Source organism: Solea solea, chromosome 9 (assembly GCF_958295425.1).
Source record: "Solea solea chromosome 9, fSolSol10.1, whole genome shotgun sequence".
NCBI classification, from domain to species: domain Eukaryota; kingdom Metazoa; phylum Chordata; class Actinopteri; order Pleuronectiformes; family Soleidae; genus Solea; species Solea solea.
The window spans coordinates 16,916,240-16,940,523 of NC_081142.1; the positions used below are offsets into that span (position 1 = coordinate 16,916,240).

Genomic DNA, 24,284 nt, shown 5'->3' on the forward strand with positions numbered 1-24,284 from the left:
CCCCATAAAAAAGGCAAAATATTTTGTTCTGCTATAAATGAACACAAAAACGAAATATGATCCACACTGTCCTGCGTCAGTCTTATAACGACAAAAGGCCTGACATTCAACACACACACAAAAAACCACTGACCACTGACACAGAACTATTTCACCCCCAGCTGTGTAATGTACTTAATTTTTAGAAGTATTAGTATTAAAGTACGGAGTTGGTATTGAGCCATGGTGGCTCAGTGGTAGGGTGAGTTGTCTTTCAACTGAAAGGTTGTGGGTTAATTTCCTGCCCCTGCTAGTCTATATGTGTCCCTGAGCAAGACCCCATGTTGAAGCGTGTGAATGGCAAAAATATAGTGTAAAGCAGCTCATTAAGACTAGAAAAGCTCTATGTAAATACAGACCGTTACCAACTCTTTTTCTTCTGATTTTATTTGGTAGTAACAAGTAACAAAGATAAGTTAAAGGAAATGTAGTGGCGTAAAAGTCAAAGTTGCTAGAAATATAAATAACAAAGTAAAGTACAGATATGTGAATGTTGGACTCTAGTACAGTAATGAAGTATTTGTACTTTGTTATATTACAACACTGTTAAATATCAGTGACGATGTCCAACAGGGACACAGCAACTGTTATGTCAAAAGCTCAGACACTCAGACACATTATGTCACATGATCGTCCTCTTACATAAAGAAAGAGTTTATAAGGTGAATAAATAGATTTAAGTGCCACGTTTCATGTAAACAAAAAGTAAAAAGGGAGTAAGAGTATGATAGCTTCCTTAAAATCAAAATAATTTTGGGTAACGTCTAATTAATCATTTCGAGGCAAAATGGTGGCTAAATTCAAAATGGCTGACTTCATGTTTGCAGGCGTATTTGGGTTTCGTGTCGGTTTAAGTCACGTATGATCTGCTTGAAACGTCATACATGAGACAAGAGACCCTGCCAGAATAACATCAGCAGATTAAAGGTAAGTCAAGGGCATGCTCCACCTGCTGGGAGCATGGAAGCTGCAAGGGCCAGCACAATGCTGCTTGCTTAACTGTTTTTGGTTGCTCTGTGTGTATGTCTGTCTGTCTGTGCTTCCGCACTTGCCAATATGAGCAAGAGAGGCCGACAAAGGCTTGTTGAGTTTGTGATAGACGCACACACCAGGAACATGTTAAGGTAAGTTGCCTAAGTCTATTACACATATAGGCCCATAGGGGCTTGTTGCGTGAAAGGGATGTCTGCCATTTCTGATTGCCTTGTTCAGTATTTCGTCCAAAATAACATCAAAATGTCATAGTTTAGTATGTCGTCCAAAACTGCACCAAAATGTCATAGTTTAAAATGGTGAAAAAATGTCATAGTTTAGTATGTCGTCCAAAATGTGACAAAATGTCATAGTTTAGTATGTCGTCCAAAATCATGAAAAAATGTCATAGTTTAGTATGTCGTCCAAAATCATGAAAAAATGTCATAGTTTAGTATGTCGTCCAAAATCATGAAAAAATGTCAAAGTTTAGTATGTCGTTCAAAATGTGACAAAAATGTCATAGTTTAGTATGTCGTCCAAAATGTGACAAAATGTCATAGTTTAGTATGTCGTCCAAAATCATGAAAAAATGTCATAGTTTAGTATGTCGTCCAAAATCATGAAAAACTGTCATAGTTTAGTATGTCGTTCAAAATGTGACAAAAATGTCATAGTTCAGTATGTCGTCCAAAATGTGACAAAAATGTCATAGTTTAGTATGTCATCCAAATCATGACAAAATGTCATAGTTTAGTATGTCGTCCAAAATCATGACAAAATGTCATAGTTTAGTATGTCGTCCAAAATCATGAAAAAATGTCATAGTTTAGTATGTCGTTCAAAATGTGACAAAAATGTCATAGTTTAGTATGTCGTCCAAAATGTGACAAAAATGTCATAGTTTAGTATGTCGTCCAAAATGTGACAAAATGTCATAGTTTAGTATGTCGTCCAAAATCATGAAAAAATGTCATAGTTTAGTATGTCGTTCAAAATGTGACAAAAATGTCATAGTTTAGTATGTCGTTCAAAATGTGACAAAAATGTCATAGTTTAGTATGTCGTCCAAAATGTGACAAAAATGTCATAGTTTAGTATGTCGTCCAAAATGTGACAAAAAAGTCATAGTTTAGTATGTTGTCCAAAATGTAACCAAAATGTCATAGTTTAGTATGTCGTCCAAAATTGCACCAATTTGCCATAGATTAGTATGTCGTCCAAAATGTGACAAAAATGTCATAGTTTAGTATGTCATCCAAATCATGACAAAATGTCATAGTTTAGTATGTCGTCCAAAATCATGACAAAATGTCATAGTTTAGTATGTCGTCCAAAATCATGAAAAAATGTCATAGTTTAGTATGTCGTTCAAAATGTGACAAAAATGTCATAGTTTAGTATGTCGTCCAAAATGTGACAAAAATGTCATAGTTTAGTATGTCGTCCAAAATGTGACAAAATGTCATAGTTTAGTATGTCGTCCAAAATCATGAAAAAATGTCATAGTTTAGTATGTCGTTCAAAATGTGACAAAAATGTCATAGTTTAGTATGTCGTTCAAAATGTGACAAAAATGTCATAGTTTAGTATGTCGTCCAAAATGTGACAAAAATGTCATAGTTTAGTATGTCGTCCAAAATGTGACAAAAAAGTCATAGTTTAGTATGTTGTCCAAAATGTAACCAAAATGTCATAGTTTAGTATGTCGTCCAAAATTGCACCAATTTGCCATAGATTAGTATGTTGTCCAAAATGTGACAAAAATGTCATAGTTTAGTATGTCGTCCAAAATCTTGAAAAAAAGTCATAGTTTATGTCGTCCAAATTGTGACAAAAATGTCATAGTTTAGTATGTTGTCCAAAATCTTGAAAAAATGTCACATAGTTTAGTATGTCGTCCAAAATGTGACAAAAATGTCATAGTTTAGTATGTCGTCCAAAATCGTGAAAAAATGTCATAGTTTAGTATGTCGTCCAAAATGTGACCAAAATGCCATAGTTTAGTATGTTGTCCAAAATGTGACCAAAATGTCATAGTTTAGTATGTCGTCCAAAATTGCATCAAAATGCCATAGTTTAGTATGCCGTCCAAAATGTGACCAAAATGTCATAGTTTAGTATGTCGTCCAAATTGTGACAAAATGTTATAGTTTAGTATGTCGTCCAAAATGTGACAAAAATGTCATAGTTTGGTATGTCGTCCAAAATGTGACCAAAATGTCATAGTTTAGTATGTCGTCCAAAATCATGAAAAAATGTCATAGTTTAGTATGTCGTCCAAAATGTGACCAAAATGCCATAGTTTAGTATGTTGTCCAAAATGTGACCAAAATGTCATAGTTTAGTATGTCGTCCAAAATTGCATCAAAATGCCATAGTTTAGTATGCCGTCCAAAATGTGACCAAAATGCCATAGTTTAGTATGTTGTCCAAAATGTGACCAAAATGCCATAGTTTAGTATGTCGTCCAAAATGTGACAAAAATGTCATAGTTTAGTATGTCGTCCAAATTGTGACAAAAATGTCATAGTTTAGTATGTCGTCCAAAATGTGACAAAAATGTCATAGTTTAGTATGTCGTTCAAAATGTGACAAAAATGTCATAGTTTAGTATGTCGTCCAAAATTGCATCAAAATGCCATAGTTTAGTATGCCGTCCAAAATGTGACCAAAATGTCATAGTTTAGTATGTCGTCCAAAATCATGAAAAACTGTCATAGTTTAGTATGTCGTTCAAAATGTGACAAAAATGTCATAGTTCAGTATGTCGTCCAAAATGTGACAAAAATGTCATAGTTTAGTATGTCATCCAAATCATGACAAAATGTCATAGTTTAGTATGTCGTCCAAAATCATGACAAAATGTCATAGTTTAGTATGTCGTCCAAAATCATGAAAAAATGTCATAGTTTAGTATGTCGTTCAAAATGTGACAAAAATGTCATAGTTTAGTATGTCGTCCAAAATGTGACAAAAATGTCATAGTTTAGTATGTCGTCCAAAATGTGACAAAATGTCATAGTTTAGTATGTCGTCCAAAATCATGACAAAATGTCATAGTTTAGTATGTCGTCCAAAATCATGAAAAAATGTCATAGTTTAGTATGTCGTTCAAAATGTGACAAAAATGTCATAGTTTAGTATGTCGTCCAAAATGTGACAAAAATGTCATATTTTAGTATGTCATCCAAAATGTGACAAAAAAGTCATAGTTTAGTATGTTGTCCAAAATGTAACCAAAATGTCATAGTTTAGTATGTCGTCCAAAATTGCACCAATTTGCCATAGATTAGTATGTTGTCCAAAATGTGACAAAAATGTCATAGTTTAGTATGTCGTCCAAAATCTTGAAAAAAAGTCATAGTTTATGTCGTCCAAATTGTGACAAAAATGTCATAGTTTAGTATGTTGTCCAAAATCTTGAAAAAATGTCACATAGTTTAGTATGTCGTCCAAAATGTGACAAAAATGTCATAGTTTAGTATGTCGTCCAAAATCGTGAAAAAATGTCATAGTTTAGTATGTCGTCCAAAATGTGACCAAAATGCCATAGTTTAGTATGTTGTCCAAAATGTGACCAAAATGTCATAGTTTAGTATGTCGTCCAAAATTGCATCAAAATGCCATAGTTTAGTATGCCGTCCAAAATGTGACCAAAATGTCATAGTTTAGTATGTCGTCCAAATTGTGACAAAATGTTATAGTTTAGTATGTCGTCCAAAATGTGACAAAAATGTCATAGTTTAGTATGTCGTCCAAAATGTGACCAAAATGTCATAGTTTAGTATGTCGTCCAAAATCATGAAAAAATGTCATAGTTTAGTATGTCGTCCAAAATGTGACCAAAATGCCATAGTTTAGTATGTTGTCCAAAATGTGACCAAAATGTCATAGTTTAGTATGTCGTCCAAAATTGCATCAAAATGCCATAGTTTAGTATGCCGTCCAAAATGTGACCAAAATGCCATAGTTTAGTATGTTGTCCAAAATGTGACCAAAATGTCATAGTTTAGTATGTCGTCCAAAATTGCACCAAAATGTCATAGTTTAGTATGTCGTCCAAAATGTGACAAAAATGTCATAGTTTAGTATGTCGTCCAAATTGTGACAAAAATGTCATAGTTTAGTATGTCGTCCAAAATGTGACAAAAATGTCATAGTTTAGTATGTCGTCCAAAATGTGACAAAAATGTCATAGTTTAGTATGTCGTCCAAATTGTGACAAAAATGTCATAGTTTAGTATGTCGTCCAAATTGCGACAAAAATGTCATAGTTTAGTATGTCGTCCAAAATCATGAAAAAAAGTCATAGTTTAGTATGTCATCCAAAATCATGAAAAAAAGTCATAGTTTAGTATGTCGTCCAAAATTGCACCAAAATGCCATAGTTAAGTATGTCGTCCAAAATTGTACCAAAATGTCATAGTTTAGTATGTCGTCCAAAATGTGACAAATATGTCATAGTTTAGTATGTCGTCCAAAATCATGAAAAAAAGTCATAGTTTAGTATGTCGTCCAAAATCATGAAAAAAATGTCACAGTTTAGTATGTCGTCCAAAATCGTGAAAAAATGTCATAGTTTAGTGCGTCGTCCAAAATGTGACCAAAATGTCATAGTTTAGTATGTCGTCCAAAATGTGACAAAAATGTCATAGTTTAGTATGTCGTCCAAATTGTGACAAAATGTTATAGTTTATTACGTTGTCCAAAATCTTGAAAAAATGTCATAGTTTAGTATGTCGTCCAAAATGTGACAAAAATGTCATAGTTTAGTATGTCGTCCAAAATGTGACTAAAATGTCATAGTTTAGTATGTCGTCCAAAATTGCAACAAAATGCTATAGTTTAGTATGCTGTCCAAAATGTGACAAAAATGTCATAGTTTAGTATGTCTTCCAAAATTGCACCAAAATGCCATAGTTTAGTATGTCGTCCAAAATTGCACCAAAATGCCATAGTTTAGTATGTCGTCCAAAATGTGACAAAAATGTCATAGTTTAGTATGTCGTCCAAAATTGCACCAAAATGCCATAGTTTAGTATGTCGTCCAAAATGTGACAAAAATGTCATAGTTTAGTATGTCGTCCAAAATCATGAAAAAAATGTCATAGTTTAGTATGTCGTCCAAAATCGTGAAAAAATGTCATAGTTTAGTGCGTCGTCCAAAATGTGACAAAAATGTCATAGTTTAGTATGTCGTCCAAAATGTGACAAAAATGTCATAGTTTAGTATGTCGTCCAAATTGTGACAAAATGTTATAGTTTATTACGTTGTGCAAAATCTTGAAAAAATGTCATAGTTTAGTATGTCGTCCAAAATGTGACAAAAATGTCATAGTTTAGTATGTCGTCCAAATTGTGACAAAATGTTATAGTTTATTACGTTGTCCAAAATCTTGAAAAAATGTCATAGTTTAGTATGTCGTCCAAAATGTGACAAAAATGTCATAGTTTAGTATGTCTTCCAAAATTGCACCAAAATGCCATAGTTTAGTATGCTGTCCAAAATGTGACAAAAATGTCATAGTTTAGTATGTCTTCCAAAATTGCACCAAAATGCCATAGTTTAGTATGTCGTCCAAAATTGCACCAAAATGCCATAGTTTAGTATGTCGTCCAAAATGTGACAAAAATGTCATAGTTTAGTATGTCGTCCAAAATTGCACCAAAATGCCATAGTTTAGTATGTCGTCCAAAATTGCACCAAAATGCCATAGTTTAGTATGTCGTCCAAAATGTGACAAAAATGTCATAGTTTAGTATGTCGTCCAAAATTGCATCAAAATGCCATAGTTTAGTATGCCGTCCAAAATGTGACCAAAATGCCATAGTTTAGTATGTCGTCCAAAATCATGAAAAAAAGTCATAGTTTAGTATGTCATCCAAAATCATGAAAAAAAGTCATAGTTTAGTATGTCGTCCAAAATTGCACCAAAATGCCATAATTTAGTATGTCGTCCAAAATTGCACCAAAATGCCATAGTTAAGTATGTCGTCCAAAATTGTACCAAAATGTCATAGTTTAGTATGTCGTCCAAAATGTGACAAAAATGTCATAGTTTAAGTATGTCGTCCAAAATCATGAAAAAAAGTCATAGTTTAGTATGTCGTCCAAAATCATGAAAAAAATGTCATAGTTTAGTATGTCGTCCAAAATCGTGAAAAAATTTCGTAGTTTAGTGCGTCGTCCAAAATGTGACAAAAATGTCATAGTTTAGTATGTCGTCCAAAATGTGACAAAAATGTCATAGTTTAGTATGTCGTCCAAATTGTGACAAAATGTTATAGTTTATTGAGTTGTCCAAAATCTTGAAAAAATGTCATAGTTTAGTATGTCGTCCAAAATGTGACAAAAATGTCATAGTTTAGTATGTCGTCCAAAATGTGACCAAAATGTCATAGTTTAGTATGTCGTCCAAAATTGCACCAAAATGCCATAGTTTAGTATGCTGTCCAAAATGTGACAAAAATGTCATAGTTTAGTATGTCTTCCAAAATTGCACCAAAATGCCATAGTTTAGTATGTCGTCCAAAATTGCACCAAAATGCCATAGTTTAGTATGTCGTCCAAAATGTGACAAAAATGTCATAGTTTAGTATGTCGTCTAAAATTGCACCAAAATGCCATAGTTTAGTATGTCGTCCAAAATTGCACCAAAATGCCATAGTTTAGTATGTCGTCCAAAATGTGACAAAAATGTCATAGTTTAGTATGTCGTCCAAAATCTTGAAAAAAAGTCATAGTTTATGTCGTCCAAATTGTGACAAAAATGTCATAGTTTAGTATGTTGTCCAAAATCTTGAAAAAATGTCACATAGTTTAGTATGTCGTCCAAAATGTGACAAAAATGTCATAGTTTAGTATGTCGTCCAAAATTGTGAAAAAATGTCATAGTTTAGTATGTCGTCCAAAATGTGACCAAAATGCCATAGTTTAGTATGTTGTCCAAAATGTGACCAAAATGTCATAGTTTAGTATGTCGTCCAAAATTGCATCAAAATGCCATAATTTAGTATGCCGTCCAAAATGTGACCAAAATGCCATAGTTTAGTATGTTGTCCAAAATGTGACCAAAATGTCATAGTTTAGTATGTCGTCCAAAATTGCACCAAAATGCCATAGTTTAGTATGTCGCCCAAAATGTGACAAAAATGTCATAGTTTAGTATGTCGTCCAAAATGTAACAAAAAAGTCATAGTATAGTCAGTCAGTCATCATCTACCGCTGTATCCTCAACCAGAGGGTCGCGGGGGGTGCTGTGCCAATCTCAGCTACATCGGGCGATAGGCGGGGTACACCCTGGACAGTTCGCCAGTCCATCGCAGGGCCACACACAGATAGAGACAAACAACCATTCACTCTCACACTCACTCCTATGGTCAATTTGGAGTGTCCAATTTACCTATCCCCACATTGCATGTTTTTGGACTGTGGGAGGAAGCCGGAGTACCCGGAGAGAACCCACGCACACACGGGGAGAACATGCAAACTCCATGCAGAAAGGCCCTTGTTCCAACCGGGGCTCGAACCCGGGTCTTCTCGCTGCAAGGCCAGAGTGCTAACCACTACACCACCGTGTGGCCTGTCATAGTTTAGTATGTCGTCCAAAATGTGACAAAAATGTCATAGTTTAGTATGTCGTCCAAAATCATGAAAAAAAGTCATAGTTTAGTATGTCGTCCAAAATCATGAAAAAAATGTCATAGTTTAGTATGTTGTCCAAAATCGTGAAAAAATGTCATAGTTTAGTACGTCGTCCAAAATGTGACAAAAATGTCATAGTTTAGTATGTCGTCCAAAATGTGACAAAAATGTCATAGTTTAGTATGTCGTCCAAATTGTGACAAAATGTTATAGTTTATTACGTTGTCCAAAATCTTGAAAAAATGTCATAGTTTAGTATGTCGTCCAAAATGTGACAAAAATGTCATAGTTTAGTATGTCGTCCAAAATGTGACCAAAATGTCATAGTTTAGTATGTCGTCCAAAATTGCACCAAAATGCCATAGTTTAGTATGCTGTCCAAAATGTGACAAAAATGTCATAGTTTAGTATGTCTTCCAAAATTGCACCAAAATGCCATAGTTTAGTATGTCGTCCAAAATTGCACCAAAATGCCATAGTTTAGTATGTCGTCCAAAATGTGACAAAAATGTCATTGTTTAGTATGTCGTCCAAAATTGCACCAAAATGCCATAGTTCAGTATGTCGTCCAAAATGTGACCAAAATGTCATAGTATGTCGTCCAAAATGTCATACTTTAGTATGTCCCGGAGAGCACCCACGCACAGAACATGCAAACTCCATGCAGAAAGGCCCTTGTTCAAACCGGTGTTCGAACGCAGGTCTTCTCTCTGCAAGGTGAGAGCGTTAACCACTACACAACCGGCTGGCTCTCGTAGTTTAGTATGTCGTCCAAATTGTGACCAAAATGTCATAGTTTAGTATGTCGTCCAAAATTGTGACCAAAATGTCATAGTTTAGTATGTCGTCCAAAATGGTGAAAAAATGTCATAGTTTAGTATGTCGTCCAAAATTGTGACCAAAATGTCATAGTTTAGTATGTCGTCCAAAATGGTGAAAAAATGTCATAGTTTAGTATGTCGTCCAAAATTGTACCAAAATGTCATAGTTTAGTATGTCGTCCAAAATGTGACAAAAATGTCATAGTTTAGTATGTCGTCCAAAATCATGAAAAAAAGTCATAGTTTAGTATGTCGTCCAAAATCATGAAAAAAATGTCATAGTTTAGTATGTTGTCCAAAATCGTGAAAAAATGTCATAGTTTAGTACGTCGTCCAAAATGTGACAAAAATGTCATAGTTTAGTATGTCGTCCAAAATGTGACAAAAATGTCATAGTTTAGTATGTCGTCCAAATTGTGACAAAATGTTATAGTTTATTACGTTGTCCAAAATCTTGAAAAAATGTCATAGTTTAGTATGTCGTCCAAAATGTGACAAAAATGTCATAGTTTAGTATGTCGTCCAAAATGTGACCAAAATGTCATAGTTTAGTATGTCGTCCAAAATTGCACCAAAATGCCATAGTTTAGTATGCTGTCCAAAATGTGACAAAAATGTCATAGTTTAGTATGTCTTCCAAAATTGCACCAAAATGCCATAGTTTAGTATGTCGTCCAAAATTGCACCAAAATGCCATAGTTTAGTATGTCGTCCAAAATGTGACAAAAATGTCATAGTTTAGTATGTCGTCCAAAATTGCACCAAAATGCCATAGTTCAGTATGTCGTCCAAAATGTGACCAAAATGTCATAGTATGTCGTCCAAAATGTCATACTTTAGTATGTCCCGGAGAGCACCCACGCACAGAACATGCAAACTCCATGCAGAAAGGCCCTTGTTCAAACCGGTGTTCGAACGCAGGTCTTCTCTCTGCAAGGTGAGAGCGTTAACCACTACACAACCGGCTGGCTCTCGTAGTTTAGTATGTCGTCCAAATTGTGACCAAAATGTCATAGTTTAGTATGTCGTCCAAAATTGTGACCAAAATGTCATAGTTTAGTATGTCGTCCAAAATGGTGAAAAAATGTCATAGTTTAGTATGTCGTCCAAAATGTCATAGTTTAGTATGTCGTCCAAAATGGTGAAAAAATGTCATAGTTTAGTATGTCGTCCAAAATCATGAAAAAAAGTCATAGTTTAGGATGTCGTCCGAAATGTGAGAAAATGTCATAATTTAGTTTGTCGTCCAAAATCATGATAAAAAGTCATAGTTTAGTATGTCATCCAAAATCATGAAAAAAAGTCATAGTTTAGGATGTCGTCCGAAATGTGAGAAAATGTCATAATTTAGTTTGTCGTCCAAAATCATGATAAAAAGTCATAGTTTAGTATGTCATCCAAAATCATGAAAAAAAGTCATAGTTTAGTATGTGGTCCAAATTTGAACTCCCAACCTCAGACATTCAAGTTTTATTCTTGTAGCTCAAGCTATTCTTATTGAACTGCGGAGGAAAACCTTTTTTTTTGGTGTTTTTGAGTTCTGTTTTTGGTCTCAAGTTTTAAAGTTGTGTTAAGTTCCATTAATTTTTAAGATTCAACTTATAAAGTCAGATATAAGTCATCTTCTGACAGACTGAGCTATTTTTCTTGACATTCTTGGTGTTTTCAAAAACTGAACCAACTATCTCAGGATATTAGAAAAGCTGTAATGACAAACACAGACATTTATTTGGACATTTTGACGTCATACTTTACTTTTTTATACCAAGGCACTGAAAATGTCACATAAACCAAGTACTATTGGATATACTATTTCATAAAACTAAAATATTATTGTGGGACGAAAAGTGTAACTACATATTTCAAATTCTAAATATTATTTTGTAATTTGTATTGTGTTGAGATGACGACAATATGTTCATATTTTGTATCCTTGAAGTGTTGCATTTCACAGTTGGACACAAAATAATGAAGCACCCTTTCTTTCCAATATTTGACTCATGTTCCTTTACAAAACAGAAACCCTTCCTTTACTTTAATAAATGGTTTTAAGTCACTCACCGTGGTAGTACAGTACTTTTTTTAAATCACAAAATTAATAAAGCTGCAAGCAGCATTGTGTGGGCCCAGCAGGTGGAGCTATGCCCTTGACTTACTTTTCATGTGCTGATGTTTTCTTGCCGGATCTCTCATGTCACGTATGAAGTTTCTAGCAGATCGGTCAATGTACGACATAGTTGCAGGCCACTTCATGTTTTGTGGCGAACGGTTGCTGTGGTCGCGTCCTTTTGAATCTGCGAAATCTTTTGATAATTGTTTTTTTAATTACATCTTTTATTTGTCAAGTACAAATGAACACTTTTTTAATGTAATGTTTGAGTTTGTTCATTTAAGAAAGGTACGAATCACCAAGATGGACGCCAAATTCAAAAAGACCAACTTCCTCTTGAGTTGAGGCTATGATCGCAATAGACTTTTTTTGTGCGTCTTGGGCTGTGATACGTTTCCACCAAGATTTGTGAAATTTGGTGCAACTTAGTTTTGGTTTTTGTCCTACCGGGTTTCACCTTTGGGGGCGCGACTGAGCCATTTTGCACCACTTTCACCACCTATTCCTCTTATTTAATAAGATGTTTCGATCGCTTAAGATCGCTTCTGGTGCAGCAAAATCCTCGCCTGTCTTCACTAACAATTAGTGCCTCAAAAATGCGAAAAAACATACATTTCAAGACCAATAGGTCCTCTTAATACCTGCCCTAAGAGTGCATTCTTCTAGATGTTCACAGCAGGCAAGTGCAGAGTGTGTGAGAGTCTGGTGTCAACACTAATGACCAGAGCAGAGGGTGACAGTAAGAGACAGCTCTACAGGTACATGTGAGAAAAGCATGGTCAAACTCTTCAGCTGAGCGAGCAGACAGAGGAGGGGAAAGAACAAATAATACGGAAATAAATAATGAAATAAATAAAATGCCCTCTCTGCAGCTGAAACCTCCTCCAGTTGTTGTTTTTTACGCTCTCAGCCTGTCAAGTGTCGAGCAGCAACCTTTCAGTCACGGATCAAAAGGTGAAAAGGAAGGAGTCGTGCGCTATATTTGGACATTATTTATGTATGAAGTCGTCACACAGCCTGCTACCAACACTACGAACCACTAAATTAAAGGGCCAGTGTGTAACCTTTAGTAGGATTTATTGGCAGAAATTGGCCCTGAAACATAAACATGAACATTTTGGTTTCCACAGCCTTTTAAACGTACTTAAGTTAAGGGTTAGGTTTACGCAGCCCACACTGACAAATCAGCCAGAGTGCATGGTGTGTTTTCACCGTCACGTACTAAAAAATTTATTGATCCGTCTGAAACTGTAAATGGGAAGTCGCTAAAAGAAGGACAGACTTACAGATAAAGCCACACTGTCTCATCGGTAGGAAGACAGTCAGTCTGTAAAAGAGACAGCCAGGAAAACACACACACACACTTCTTCGACAGCTCATACCCTCACCTTAACCATTACAACTAACCCTAAAACAATGTCTTAACCAGTGGTCTCAAAGTTTCATTTCGTGTGGCCCTCCAAACAATATCATGTTTGGAGTCCTTTCTGTATTTTTTTTTTTTTTTTTTTTTTTAAATTAATAGATTTATTTTGCAACATAAATATTATTTTTTTTTATTATTGTGAATGTTGTTCGATATTAAAACAAGCACTTATATTTTGAAATGATCCAATCCAACTTTATTTGTAAAGCACTTTAAAACAAATAGTGGACCAAAGTGCTGTACGGAATAATGGATTAAAGACAGAAGAAGTAAAAGACAGAAAAGCTCACATGAGGCAATAGAGTACATATAAAAAAAGCAATCAATGCGGCATATTGATATGTAACTTTGAGCTGATATCGTCCACCGCATCTGTTGCTTTTCCCAAAAAAGATGGGCTTTTCTTTTTACTTGACTGGCCCCCAAATGACCAGATGAGACAGTCAGTGGCCCACAGGTAATTTGAGTTTGAGACCCCTGGTCTTAACCCTGACAAAGCCCAGACAAAATGTCCCCACCAGGATATACATGTGAGTGTAAACACACACACACACACACACACACACACACACACACACACACAACCTTCTGTCTCGCCTCTTTCAGAGACGTAAAGAGACGGAGAGAAGCGTCAACTTAACGTCTGCTCACACCAGCGAGCAAATCAGACCAGAACCACAGGCTCCAGGCAGGTCAGTCAGTCTGACCTGAAGCCACTCGTGCAGAGAAGCACGTCGCCATTAAATGAGCTCATAGATGATTCCGGTGAGATCAGGCTGATGAAAGTGTCATTTAATGGAGAGAAAAAAGCAAATTGGCTTTAACAGCCAAAGTGGGACATAGAGAAAGAGGTCTTGGGAAAGTAGATTTGCTACTGTCCGTCATTTAGTTTGAGAAAACACAGTCATTAAGAAAAAAGCAGCAGCTTTTTAACTGAACCATTTTGTTTCTTCTTTACAGGAGCAGTACTTTTGTGTTGTTACATGAGCATTGTTGTTTTAGTAAAAGCTGGTTATAGGTGATTGGTAACTGCATCAGCACATACAGTACGTGTTGTTAACTAGATTAGTGGTGTTACAGATGTAAAGTGGCTGTACGGTTGTGATATCAGTGTCAGAGAAAACAAATAATCCCAAATATTTCAGTATCAAAATTGAAATCACGATTACTTCAAACAAAAGGAATTTATTGCACGTAAAAAAAAGTGGATTTAAACATGAAATTTTAAATGAAACCTTTTGAATTTACCTTGAAATAACTATAAATTATATATATCTTTGTGTTCTATTTTTGCCAGATAGACAAGCGGGATAGGAAGTCAAACATCATAACAATCTAAATCTTTATTAATCATCTTAGGGAAATAATTATTTCTCTGCATTTGACCCATCCTAGAATTAGGAGCAGTGGGCAGCCACACTGAGTTGCGCCCGGGGAGCAATGGGGGTTGGGTACTGTCCAAAGGTAAAAGTATTACCTTCAGAATAAAAGCCTGTTCTGTAATAATCGTTTTGTTTTGATTATTTTGTTTTTGCAATCATTTGGGCCCAAAATCGAAGTTTAGATTAATTGCAGAGCCCTACAATCAAACACAAACAATTGTATGGAGCCATTCAACATCCTCGTCTGAACAGTCCACACGCATTTCTGTAAAAGTATGAATGACACCAAAAAATGTAACTGGGTGAACACAGGAACGTAAAGAAAAGAAATAAACTGGTGTGTTTGTGTGTGTTAGTGGTAAAAAGCACAGAGGGATGAGTTTAAGCAGTGTTTAATTCCACAGAACCCAGTCCTACTTTACTACTCAGCCGCATTAAATATCGTGTATACATCCTGTTTACACCTGCTGTTATTGTCATAGTGTGTGCACGTGTGGTTGCCATGGTGATGGAAGTAACACTCTGCTCTGACACATAATCAGGGAGGAGCTCTATACAAAACAAACAAAAAAACTACAAAATAGTTTTACATTCGACTTTCTACAGTAATACGAGCCTTAGTTATTGCCAGTTTGTTAGACCAGAGGCGTGTGTGCACGTCACAAACCTAATGTCACACTGTAATATATTAAAACACCAAACCCTCTCTTTAGTCGTGGACAGCAAACAAACCTTCTGGACACTAATTATTTTTCACTTCACAGCCTGTGCACTAGTATAAATAATGGTAAAAAGCAAATATGTATAGATATATATCAATATATATATATATATATATATATATATATATATATATACTGTATAGCAATATATACATATACAGAGATAAATATATATCTATATATATAGATAAAAAAGAAAAGTCAGCTCAATCACAATTGATAAAAAAAAAATATTCTACCAGTTCACATGAAAACACTGTCGGAGCCTCACGTGAGCCAAACATTAACAACTTCGCTAAAATGCCTCAATCTGAAAAAATCTGAAGAAAACAAAAAGACTGTGTTCCAATCCCACACTGCATACTCATTTTTTTTTTTTACACAGGACACAGACCAGTAATCCTTATAATATGCTTTTATACTGATTTAAGCTGTTTGTATTTGAAAAAAATGGCACAGAATAGTCAGAAATCAACATACTGGAAACCTGTTTTAAAATTATTTTGCAGTACGGTCTTAGGACACACAGGGAAAAAAAAATCCTGAAACCTCATGAAATGAGAGCACAAAATAGAAGTAAAGCTTCCGGTACAGAGGAGAGGATCTAATATTTGGCTCAAATGTCGGAAAAAAAAAATCACTTAAGTCAACACCAGATGAGTTTCTATTCATCGTTATTAAAATTACATTGATATCCTTGGATTATATTACAAATATATCAGTATTTGATTGAAAAAAACAACAACAAAAAAACGCTCACACAGGAGCCAGGAAACATCCATTATATACTGTATGTTATTGTACTGTACATTATGCATGGCTTTATACTGTATAGTCTGCATTAGACACTGTATATGAATATATACACAAGCCTTTTTGTTTTCTGGCCACTCTGTCAGAAAGTTTATTAAGGGAAGCTTCTGTATGTCGCCGCAATTAAGGGCTTTGATTTGTTCAGTCCCCCCTTTTCTTTTTCTTCCTGATTTGCTCCCAACCCTGGGATTTAAATGGCTGATGCTTCCTACAGATACAGCATATCAAACACACACACACACACACACAAACACATGTAGCACACACACTCACACACACACACGCACACACACCAGTCCTCCTACAAAAGCCTGTGCAGTAAAATGAAAAGAGGAAAAACAGTGAAGCAGAAAAAAAAGCACACACACACACCGGGGTGAATCCACGCGCGAGTGTGTGATACACATTTGTATCCTCTGGAAAAAAATAATATGAAACAACAGAAACACAGCGGAAGAGGATTGAGTGTCCTACTGTCCTACACACCGGAAATACAAAAGCAGCTTTTCACGTACAGATAATACCATAATATTTCACTTTACATGAGATTATAAAAGATTTACATGTTAATATAAGTTAAGTTACAGTCGACACGTTAGCTTAAGAGTTAAGGCTTGAACAGGACAAAAGCAACACCGAATGTGTGTGTGTGTGTGTGTACTTGTATGCATATCTTTGTGAGGACAAAAAAATAATAATGTATAAACCAAAGGAAGTCAGGACATTTTGGCTGGTCCTCAAAATGTTAAAGGGCTTCTTTAGGGTAAGGTTAAGGGGTTAGGGTTAAGTTAAGGGGCTTATGTCTACGAGTGTCCTCACTAAGATTGCTGTACAAGAATGTGTGTGTACATAAATGCCAGATTTGAAGAGCACTATGGCTTATTTTAACTTTTAAGCCACTTGCAACCCTATTTTCTATTAATACAGTACCTACTGTAGGGATGCAAAATGGCAGCCACAGAAAGGCCACTAGAGGGAGCTGTGACATCCAGCAGACACCGTTTGTGGGCTCCCTCCATAAGCTTTAGGCTTCAGGGTGTTCGGTTCATACTAGAGCCTCTTCCTCTTAAAGTAGTCGGCGTACTGGCCGCCCAGGCCCTGCGAGTGTTGACCGATGTAGGCGCCCTCTGATGAGGTCACTTCCTGCACAGCCAGCTGAGGATACTCTCTCTTGTGGCCCCTCGTCTGGTTCTGGGGAGACAGGAATGACAGAGGGAGAGTGAGCTGGAGGTAAAGGAAGGGTACATGCATTTCCCTTGTATAAGACAAGTCCACAGAGAAATGTAAATGCAGTTATCTGTAGTCCCTGGACAGATGTGAGGACATGTGAGGACATAAGGCAGACTTAAGACATGAGGACAAACAGGTGGCAGCAGGAGAAGTCAAACATTAAAAGAAAAATAATAACCATGCCTAAGTTTAAAATTTTACGAGCCATTTGTTCAGAAATTTAAATGAATGATGTGAATCCAAGCCCCTGATGTGATGTGATGTGTGTGCGACTGGTGTTGCATTCTTGTGCTGCTTTGTATAAGAACGTCGATTTAACCAAACTGACTTTTCCTCAGTGGAATTACAGTGCCTTGTGAAAGTATCCGGCCCCCTTGAACTTTTCAACCTTTTGCCACATTTGAGGCTTCAAACATAAAGATATAAAATTGAAATTTTTTGTCAAGAATCAACAACAAGTGGGACACAATCGTTAAGTGGAACGAAATTCATTGGATAATTTATACTTTTTTAACAAATAAAAAACTGAAAAGTGGGGCGTGCAATATTATTCGGCCCCCTTGCGTTAATACTTTGTAGCGCCACCTTTTGCTGCAATTACAGCTGCAAGTCGCTTGGGATATGTCTCTATCAGTTTTGCACATCGAGAGACTGAAATTCTTGCCCATTCTTCCTTGCAAAACAGCTCGAGCTCAGTGAGGTTGGATGGAGAGCGTTTGTGAACAGCAGTCTTCAGCTCTTTCCACAGATTCTCGATTGGATTCAGGTCTGGACTTTGACTGGGCCATTCTAACACCTGGATACGTTTATTTGTGAACCATTCCATTGTAGATTTGGCTTTATGTTTAGGATCATTGTCCTGTTGGAAGATAAATCTCCGTCCCAGTCTCAGGTCTTTTGCAGACTCCAACAGGTTTTCTTCCAGAATGGTCCTGTATTTGGCTCCATCCATCTTCCCATCAATTTTAACCATCTTCCCTGTCCCTGCTGAAGAAAAGCAGGCCCAAACCATGATGCTGCCGCCACCATGTTTGACAGTGGGGATGGTGTGTTCAGGGTGATGAGCTGTGTTGCTTTTACGCCAAACATATCATTTTGCATTGTGGCCAAAAAGTTCAATTTTGGTTTCATCTGACCAGAGCACCTTCTTCCACATGTTTGGTGTGTCTCCCAGGTGGCTTGTGGCAAACATTAAACGAGACTTTTTATGGATTTCTTTGGGAAATGGCTTTCTTCTTGCCACTCTTCCATAAAGGCCAGATTTGTGCAGTGTACGACTTATTGTTGTCCTATGGACAGACTCTCCCACCTCAGCTGTAGATCTCTGCAGTTCATCCAGAGTGATCATGGGCCTCTTGGCTGCATCTCTGATCAGTCTTCTCCTTGTTCGAGATGAAAGTTTGGAGGGACGGCCGGGTCTTGGTAGATTTGCAGTGGTCTGATACTCCTTCCATTTCAATATGATTGCTTGCACATTGCTCCGTGCAATGTTTAAAGCTTGGGAAATCTTTTTGTATCCAAATCCAGCTTTAAACTTCTCCACAACAGTATCTCGGACCTGCCTGGTGTGTTCCTTGGTCTTCATGATGCTCTCTGCGCTTTAAACAGAATCCTAAGACTATCACAGAGCAGGTGCATTTATACGGAGACCTGATTACACACTGGTGGATTCTATTTATCATCATCAGTCATTTAGGACAACATTGGATCATTCAGAGATCCTCACTGAACTTCTGGAGTGAGTTTGCTGCACTGAAAGTAAAGGGGCCGAATAATATTGCACGCCCCACTTTTCAGTTAAAAAAGTATAAATTATCCAATGAATTTCGTTCCACTTCACGATTGTGTCCCACTTGTTGTTGATTCTTGACAAAAAATTTCAATTTTATATCTTTATGTTTGAAGCCTCAAATGTGGCAAAAGGTTGAAAAGTTCAAGGGGGCCGGATACTTTCACAAGGCACTGTATACTTTACCTTGACCATCAGAAAACGAGTGTGTTAACCAAAACCTTAAACTTCGCTATAAGGCTACTGTTGAAAGTCTTGCCAGTGTTTCAGAGTGATACTTCAAAGTTAAATGCTTTATCTACAGGATATTATTTATGGGTGTGAGGCTTTCACATTTATTTCTATTTTCATGCAATAATCATAATTTCTTACACCTGCAATAATTTGTGCTGCAAAAAACCAGCGTCATTTACAACATGGACATGTCGCACAAGTTGGCACCTTGAAGGTGTTGATAAAATGTCACTTCTTTATGGATATTTATGCAGCAGCACGACCAACTACTGGATCTAAAAAAGCCACAAAAGTCTATCTTTCTCACATGTTTCACGTTGACATTAATAAATGATAACTTCCTCCATGGAGGTTATGCTTTTGCCGGCATTTGTCAGTTTGTAAGCAAAATGACTTAAACACGTAACAGTGGATTGTGATTACATTTTCCCTAGGGCTGTGTGTAATATCGCCTAAGGAAGAAATGCTTAGATTTTAGTGGAAACATATTGTCAACTTTTATCGGTAAAGAGGTTCAAACGGAGGCAGAAAAAATAGTTTCTTCCATTTCCTTTATGATCATTTAATGGTAATACCTATTTCCAAAGTTCTCGCGAACTGTTCTGACAAGGTTTTTTTTGCAGAAACGGCTGCAGAACGATGATAACTGGAACAAAAGTACTGATTATTGTTGAGCCTCATCCACACGGCTTATTCATTTTATGTTTATGTTCCATTTTTGGATCACGCCTCTGTGTCCTGAGCTCCTCTCATCAGATCATGTCCAGTGGTTTCATGTGAGACATCTTTGAAAATGCTGTTTTAATATCGCTGTGCTTTATTGTATTTATTGACTGACTCTAGTGACTGGAAACAGGAAGTGGGGGGAAAAGCTGACTAGTAATGGATGCTGCCAACAATGCAAACATCCTGTGTGTGTGTGTGTGTGTGTGTGTGTGTGTGTGTGTGTGTCTGAAGGTCTTAGCTCCAGTAAGAAAGAACCTAGGACCAAGACTTGGCTCATAGATCTGGATCCTGTCTCTCTACTGTTTTTTTTTTTTTTATAGCCTTTAACTATGAGGAAAACCTTTTTTTTTTGTATTGGAAAGTATCTCTACTGCCACCTCTGACGAAAGAAAATCCAAGAAGACAATGTTACATATTCTGTTATAAGAGAGACTATGAGGACAGAACACTGTCACAAATAGGTCTTCACGTCCTAGCAGATTACAGCAGTGGTCACTACAGTGAAGCAGATATTCAAAAGCTGTTTTCCTGTCTATAATGAGAAGAGCCCCATACACTGCCACCAAATGGCCGGCCACTGTAAGTGCAACAAAAGGTTCTAAAATCCAAGATGAGCGACAGGTGGCCGGAAATGTCTCGGGGAATATCTTTGATGGCAAAAAAGACGACATAATTGACATTAAAAACTAAATCAACAACACAATCTGTACCAACAACTACTGTAATTTTACTAGATGATTAAATACATATTTGTACATATTTCTAATAAAAAAAAAAAAACACAAATATTTTCATGAAACACATTGCTGCATCCAGCTCCACCCCCGGTTGGAACAAGGGCCTTTCTGCATGGAGTTTGCATGTTCTCCCCGTGTGTGTGTGGGTTTTCTCCGGGTTCAGTCCAAAAACACGCAATATGGGGATTAGGTAAATTGAACACTCTAAATTGACCGTAGGTGTGAGAGAGACAGTAAATGGTTGTTTGTCTCTATATGTGGCCCTGCGATGGACTGGCGAACTGTGTCAGCAGAGATTGGCCCCCCCCCGCGACCCTCCGGTGGAGGATAAAGCGGTAGATAATGGATGGATGGATGGAAGGTTAAGTAGATTCCTGTTAACAGACAGATGACAGTGAAAACACGTCGTCCTTGGCTGAAACTGAGATAACGCGATCCATCCCAGCAGCAGCCCATAATACCAGCGAGGCTGCGAGGAGAGGTGTTAGGACAAGATAATGCATCGTTCACCATGGATACAAATTTCGGTACAAAGACAAAGTGAAACGTCACCACTGCAAGCTGAATATTCTGCACTCACATAGTAGTAGGCGTTCCAGTCTGCGGCGGCGCTGTGTGTGTGCGCGACTGGGTTTGGAGTGGCCGCCGCCGGGTGTGGAGCCCCGAGGAAGCCAGGCATCAATGGCAGGGTGCTGTAGGCCGGGAGCACAGCAGCAGCTGGTAGGACAGCCGGCGGAGGAGCCGCACCGTTACTGACTGCGTGCAGGGAAACTCCTAGAGGCTTACACACATCCACCTCCTGTACAAGAACAACACAAACGTGTGGTTTACTGTGTAGATCAAGCGGGGAATAACATAATGAAGGCAATAAGGAAAATGTCCTGAGGAGTTCTAAATATACTAAGTGTTGTATGAGGTGACTTGAGGACACATTATCAAAACTGACGTTGCCTGGCATGCAAACACCTGTGCTGCCATTTCTGGGGACGAGCCCAGGAGCTGGACGCTCACTGGACAGAAGGACAAACAGATTGTAGCCATGTAAAAGATCAATGCCCATTTAAGTCTCTGATACCTTAGTGCTTTTTCTCATTGACGGCCTTTTCTGGCTTGAAACTAAAGTTTAAAAACAAAATCACTTTCCTGCACTAAAGTCCTGAGAGAAAACCAGTCTTTTTTGTTAGCTCACATGTGCAGAGAAGCTGCAGGTCTGCTGCTGCCATGTTTGGTAAGTTTGTGTCACTTGGGTAAACCCTACAGGCGACCTTTAAACTTTTCAAAGTCACAACAACATCTTAATGATGGAGCAGCAGTGGATTAAAGCGTAAAATCGTCAATTTTCTCCATGAGCTTTGGTGTGTGGGAGAGTGAGAGGTTTAAAACTTTACTTTTGAAGCAGAAGAGACTGTGTAACATTGATTGAATATATGTCAATAGCCCACACGGCCACACTTCAAAAACACTGAGCTTGAGGTCACATCTACAAAATGCCAGAGGTGTTTTTGACCGAGGCACTTGAGGGACACACTCCTGTCGTGTCTGTCGTTACTTGGCAACCAAAACCTAGGAGCTAGCGAATGATTCAGGAGGTTTGTCTGGATGATGGAGGTTCAGAGTTGGATAAAGACCAGTCTGATCTACTTCTTGAGCTCAGATATTAAAAGAAACATTGATAAAGAGATATTTTTATCCGTACAGAAGAACAGGAGCTTGGTTTGTGTGTCACAGGCTCCAACTCCACCAACACTGAGCTCTGCAGACCAGAATACAACTCTTACATGAAACAAAACTCTTTGAGGGGAAAACATGACTTCACAGTCACACACAGATAAGAGCGAGGAGGCCGGCCGGTCAGCGTGTGTAGAGATGACTGTGTGTGTGTGTGTGTGTGTGTGTGTGTACAGTATCAGCTGCTGGGCGCAGAGTGATGTTCTGCTGCCTCTGACAGGATATCAGTGTCTGAGAGACACCGTCACCGTCTCAAAATAAAAACACAGACAAACCGCACACTTCATGTGAAGGACAGGTTACAGCACTCATCTCAGGGAAACTACGTGGGGAGCCACAGGTTGTTTTAGGGGTCGCCAAACAAATTTGTGTGAACATGTTTCAATCACACAACATTTAAAAAAAAAAAAGTCTGGTTACAGAAATGATGGCGAAAACTTCATATTATGCACAAACTTGCACATGCACTTGTTTGAAAATATACTTTTTCTTTGCAATGATTGGAATTTTGTTTGCTCCAACTCTTTTGCGCTCGATGTCGACCGGGAAAACTTGGGGACCGAGTTCCCTGACGGACAGCGACTCCAAGCCTGTGACTACTCCCGGTCCCTTGAGCTGTCGCTCCATAACTCAGTAGCCAATCAGCAGGCAGCCACTAAGACCCGCCCATCAGAATCGCACACAAAAAACCACGGAGCAAAGAACAAGCAAGGGAGCGAAACTTAGAAATACGTCACATTTTACGTATTTCTAAATTTCGCAAATTCAATATGATTACATTTTTATTTGAAAAATGGAAAAAAAATCCCTTTTTTTTTTTTACACCTGTGTATAAGTTTTAATATACAGTAGTAATGGAAAAAAGCAGCCTAAATGCGCTATGTTCTAAGGGTTATTGAGTATATGTTTTAAACTTATATTCATTTAGCATAATTTAAGTTTTACCTGTTGTTAAATGACCTTATTCAGGTTGAAACTCTACAATAAATGTCAGTACAACACCACACACACACAACCAAAATGTAATCTGTTCAATAAACAATGACAAACTTCAATCCTGCATGCCTGTACCTTGCTGCCGTAGGCCTGGTTGGCTGTTGCAGGTTGGGAGTAGTACTGAGTGACCGCCTGCATGTAGGAGTTGTAATCCCCGTAGGTCGTCACTGGAGGAGGCTGGAACACAAGAAGGTCTGATGATTCATCATGTACAGGTGATTCGTAGTTCTATGCAAAGTTTAAGGACAATGTCTGCAGTACTGTGCAAAAGTTTTAGGCCTAGACACGCTTTATAAAAATGAAATTGAATTGTTATTTTAAGACTGGATACATAATTCCTGTATTTTCTGGTTGTTTTCCATTAAAAAGATGCAGAAATTATTATATACAGTATATGGTCATTATAGTATTGCTAAATCAACAAATCTAATGGTGGCAGACTTTTGCACAGTATTAAACTTTGTTTTGAGGTGGAAAACTACAGTGGCCTAGAAGTGCAAACCATTATTACAAATGTGAAACACTTATTCAATGATACAGTTCCGCTATAATCAAAAGAGCGTTTTTTTCTTCCAATGTTTATACAGTACCACTTCTTTTCAGCCTGGCTTTCAAAATAAGAGCCACTGACTTTAGCTTTTTAACTACTTCTTATTTTTTTTGCCATAACATTCACTGTATTAGCTGATTCTTGAAAATAAATTAAACGTTTTAATGTCATCGCACAAGCCTCGTTTTGGCAGTTTGTATGTTAAATATAATGCGTAAAAAAAAATGTGACCCCTCACTTTATCACTTCTGGGTTATTTTCAGCATTTGGTGCATTCCCTTTTCAGTAAGGTCATTGGCTTTTGTACATAATTGTGTTTAAGGATTTGTAGGAAGTGTTTCATGTTTTGTAATAATGGCGT

At 37.3% G+C, this 24,284-nt stretch overlaps 1 protein-coding gene across 1 annotated transcript in view; it reads right to left on the reverse strand.

Moving 5' to 3' along the window:
* Positions 1-15,766: 15,766 nt before the first annotated feature.
* raver2 (ribonucleoprotein, PTB-binding 2) overlaps positions 15,767-24,284 on the reverse strand; it is a 74,342-nt gene continuing 65,824 nt past the window's right edge. The window contains exons 14-16 of the mRNA XM_058638894.1: positions 23,449-23,550; positions 21,230-21,448; positions 15,767-17,124 (exon numbers count right to left, since the gene is read on the reverse strand). Of these exons, the coding sequence (XP_058494877.1) occupies positions 16,984-17,124; positions 21,230-21,448; positions 23,449-23,550 (462 nt within the window). The 3' untranslated portion in view covers positions 15,767-16,983. The remainder of the gene's footprint in view (positions 17,125-21,229; positions 21,449-23,448; positions 23,551-24,284) is intronic.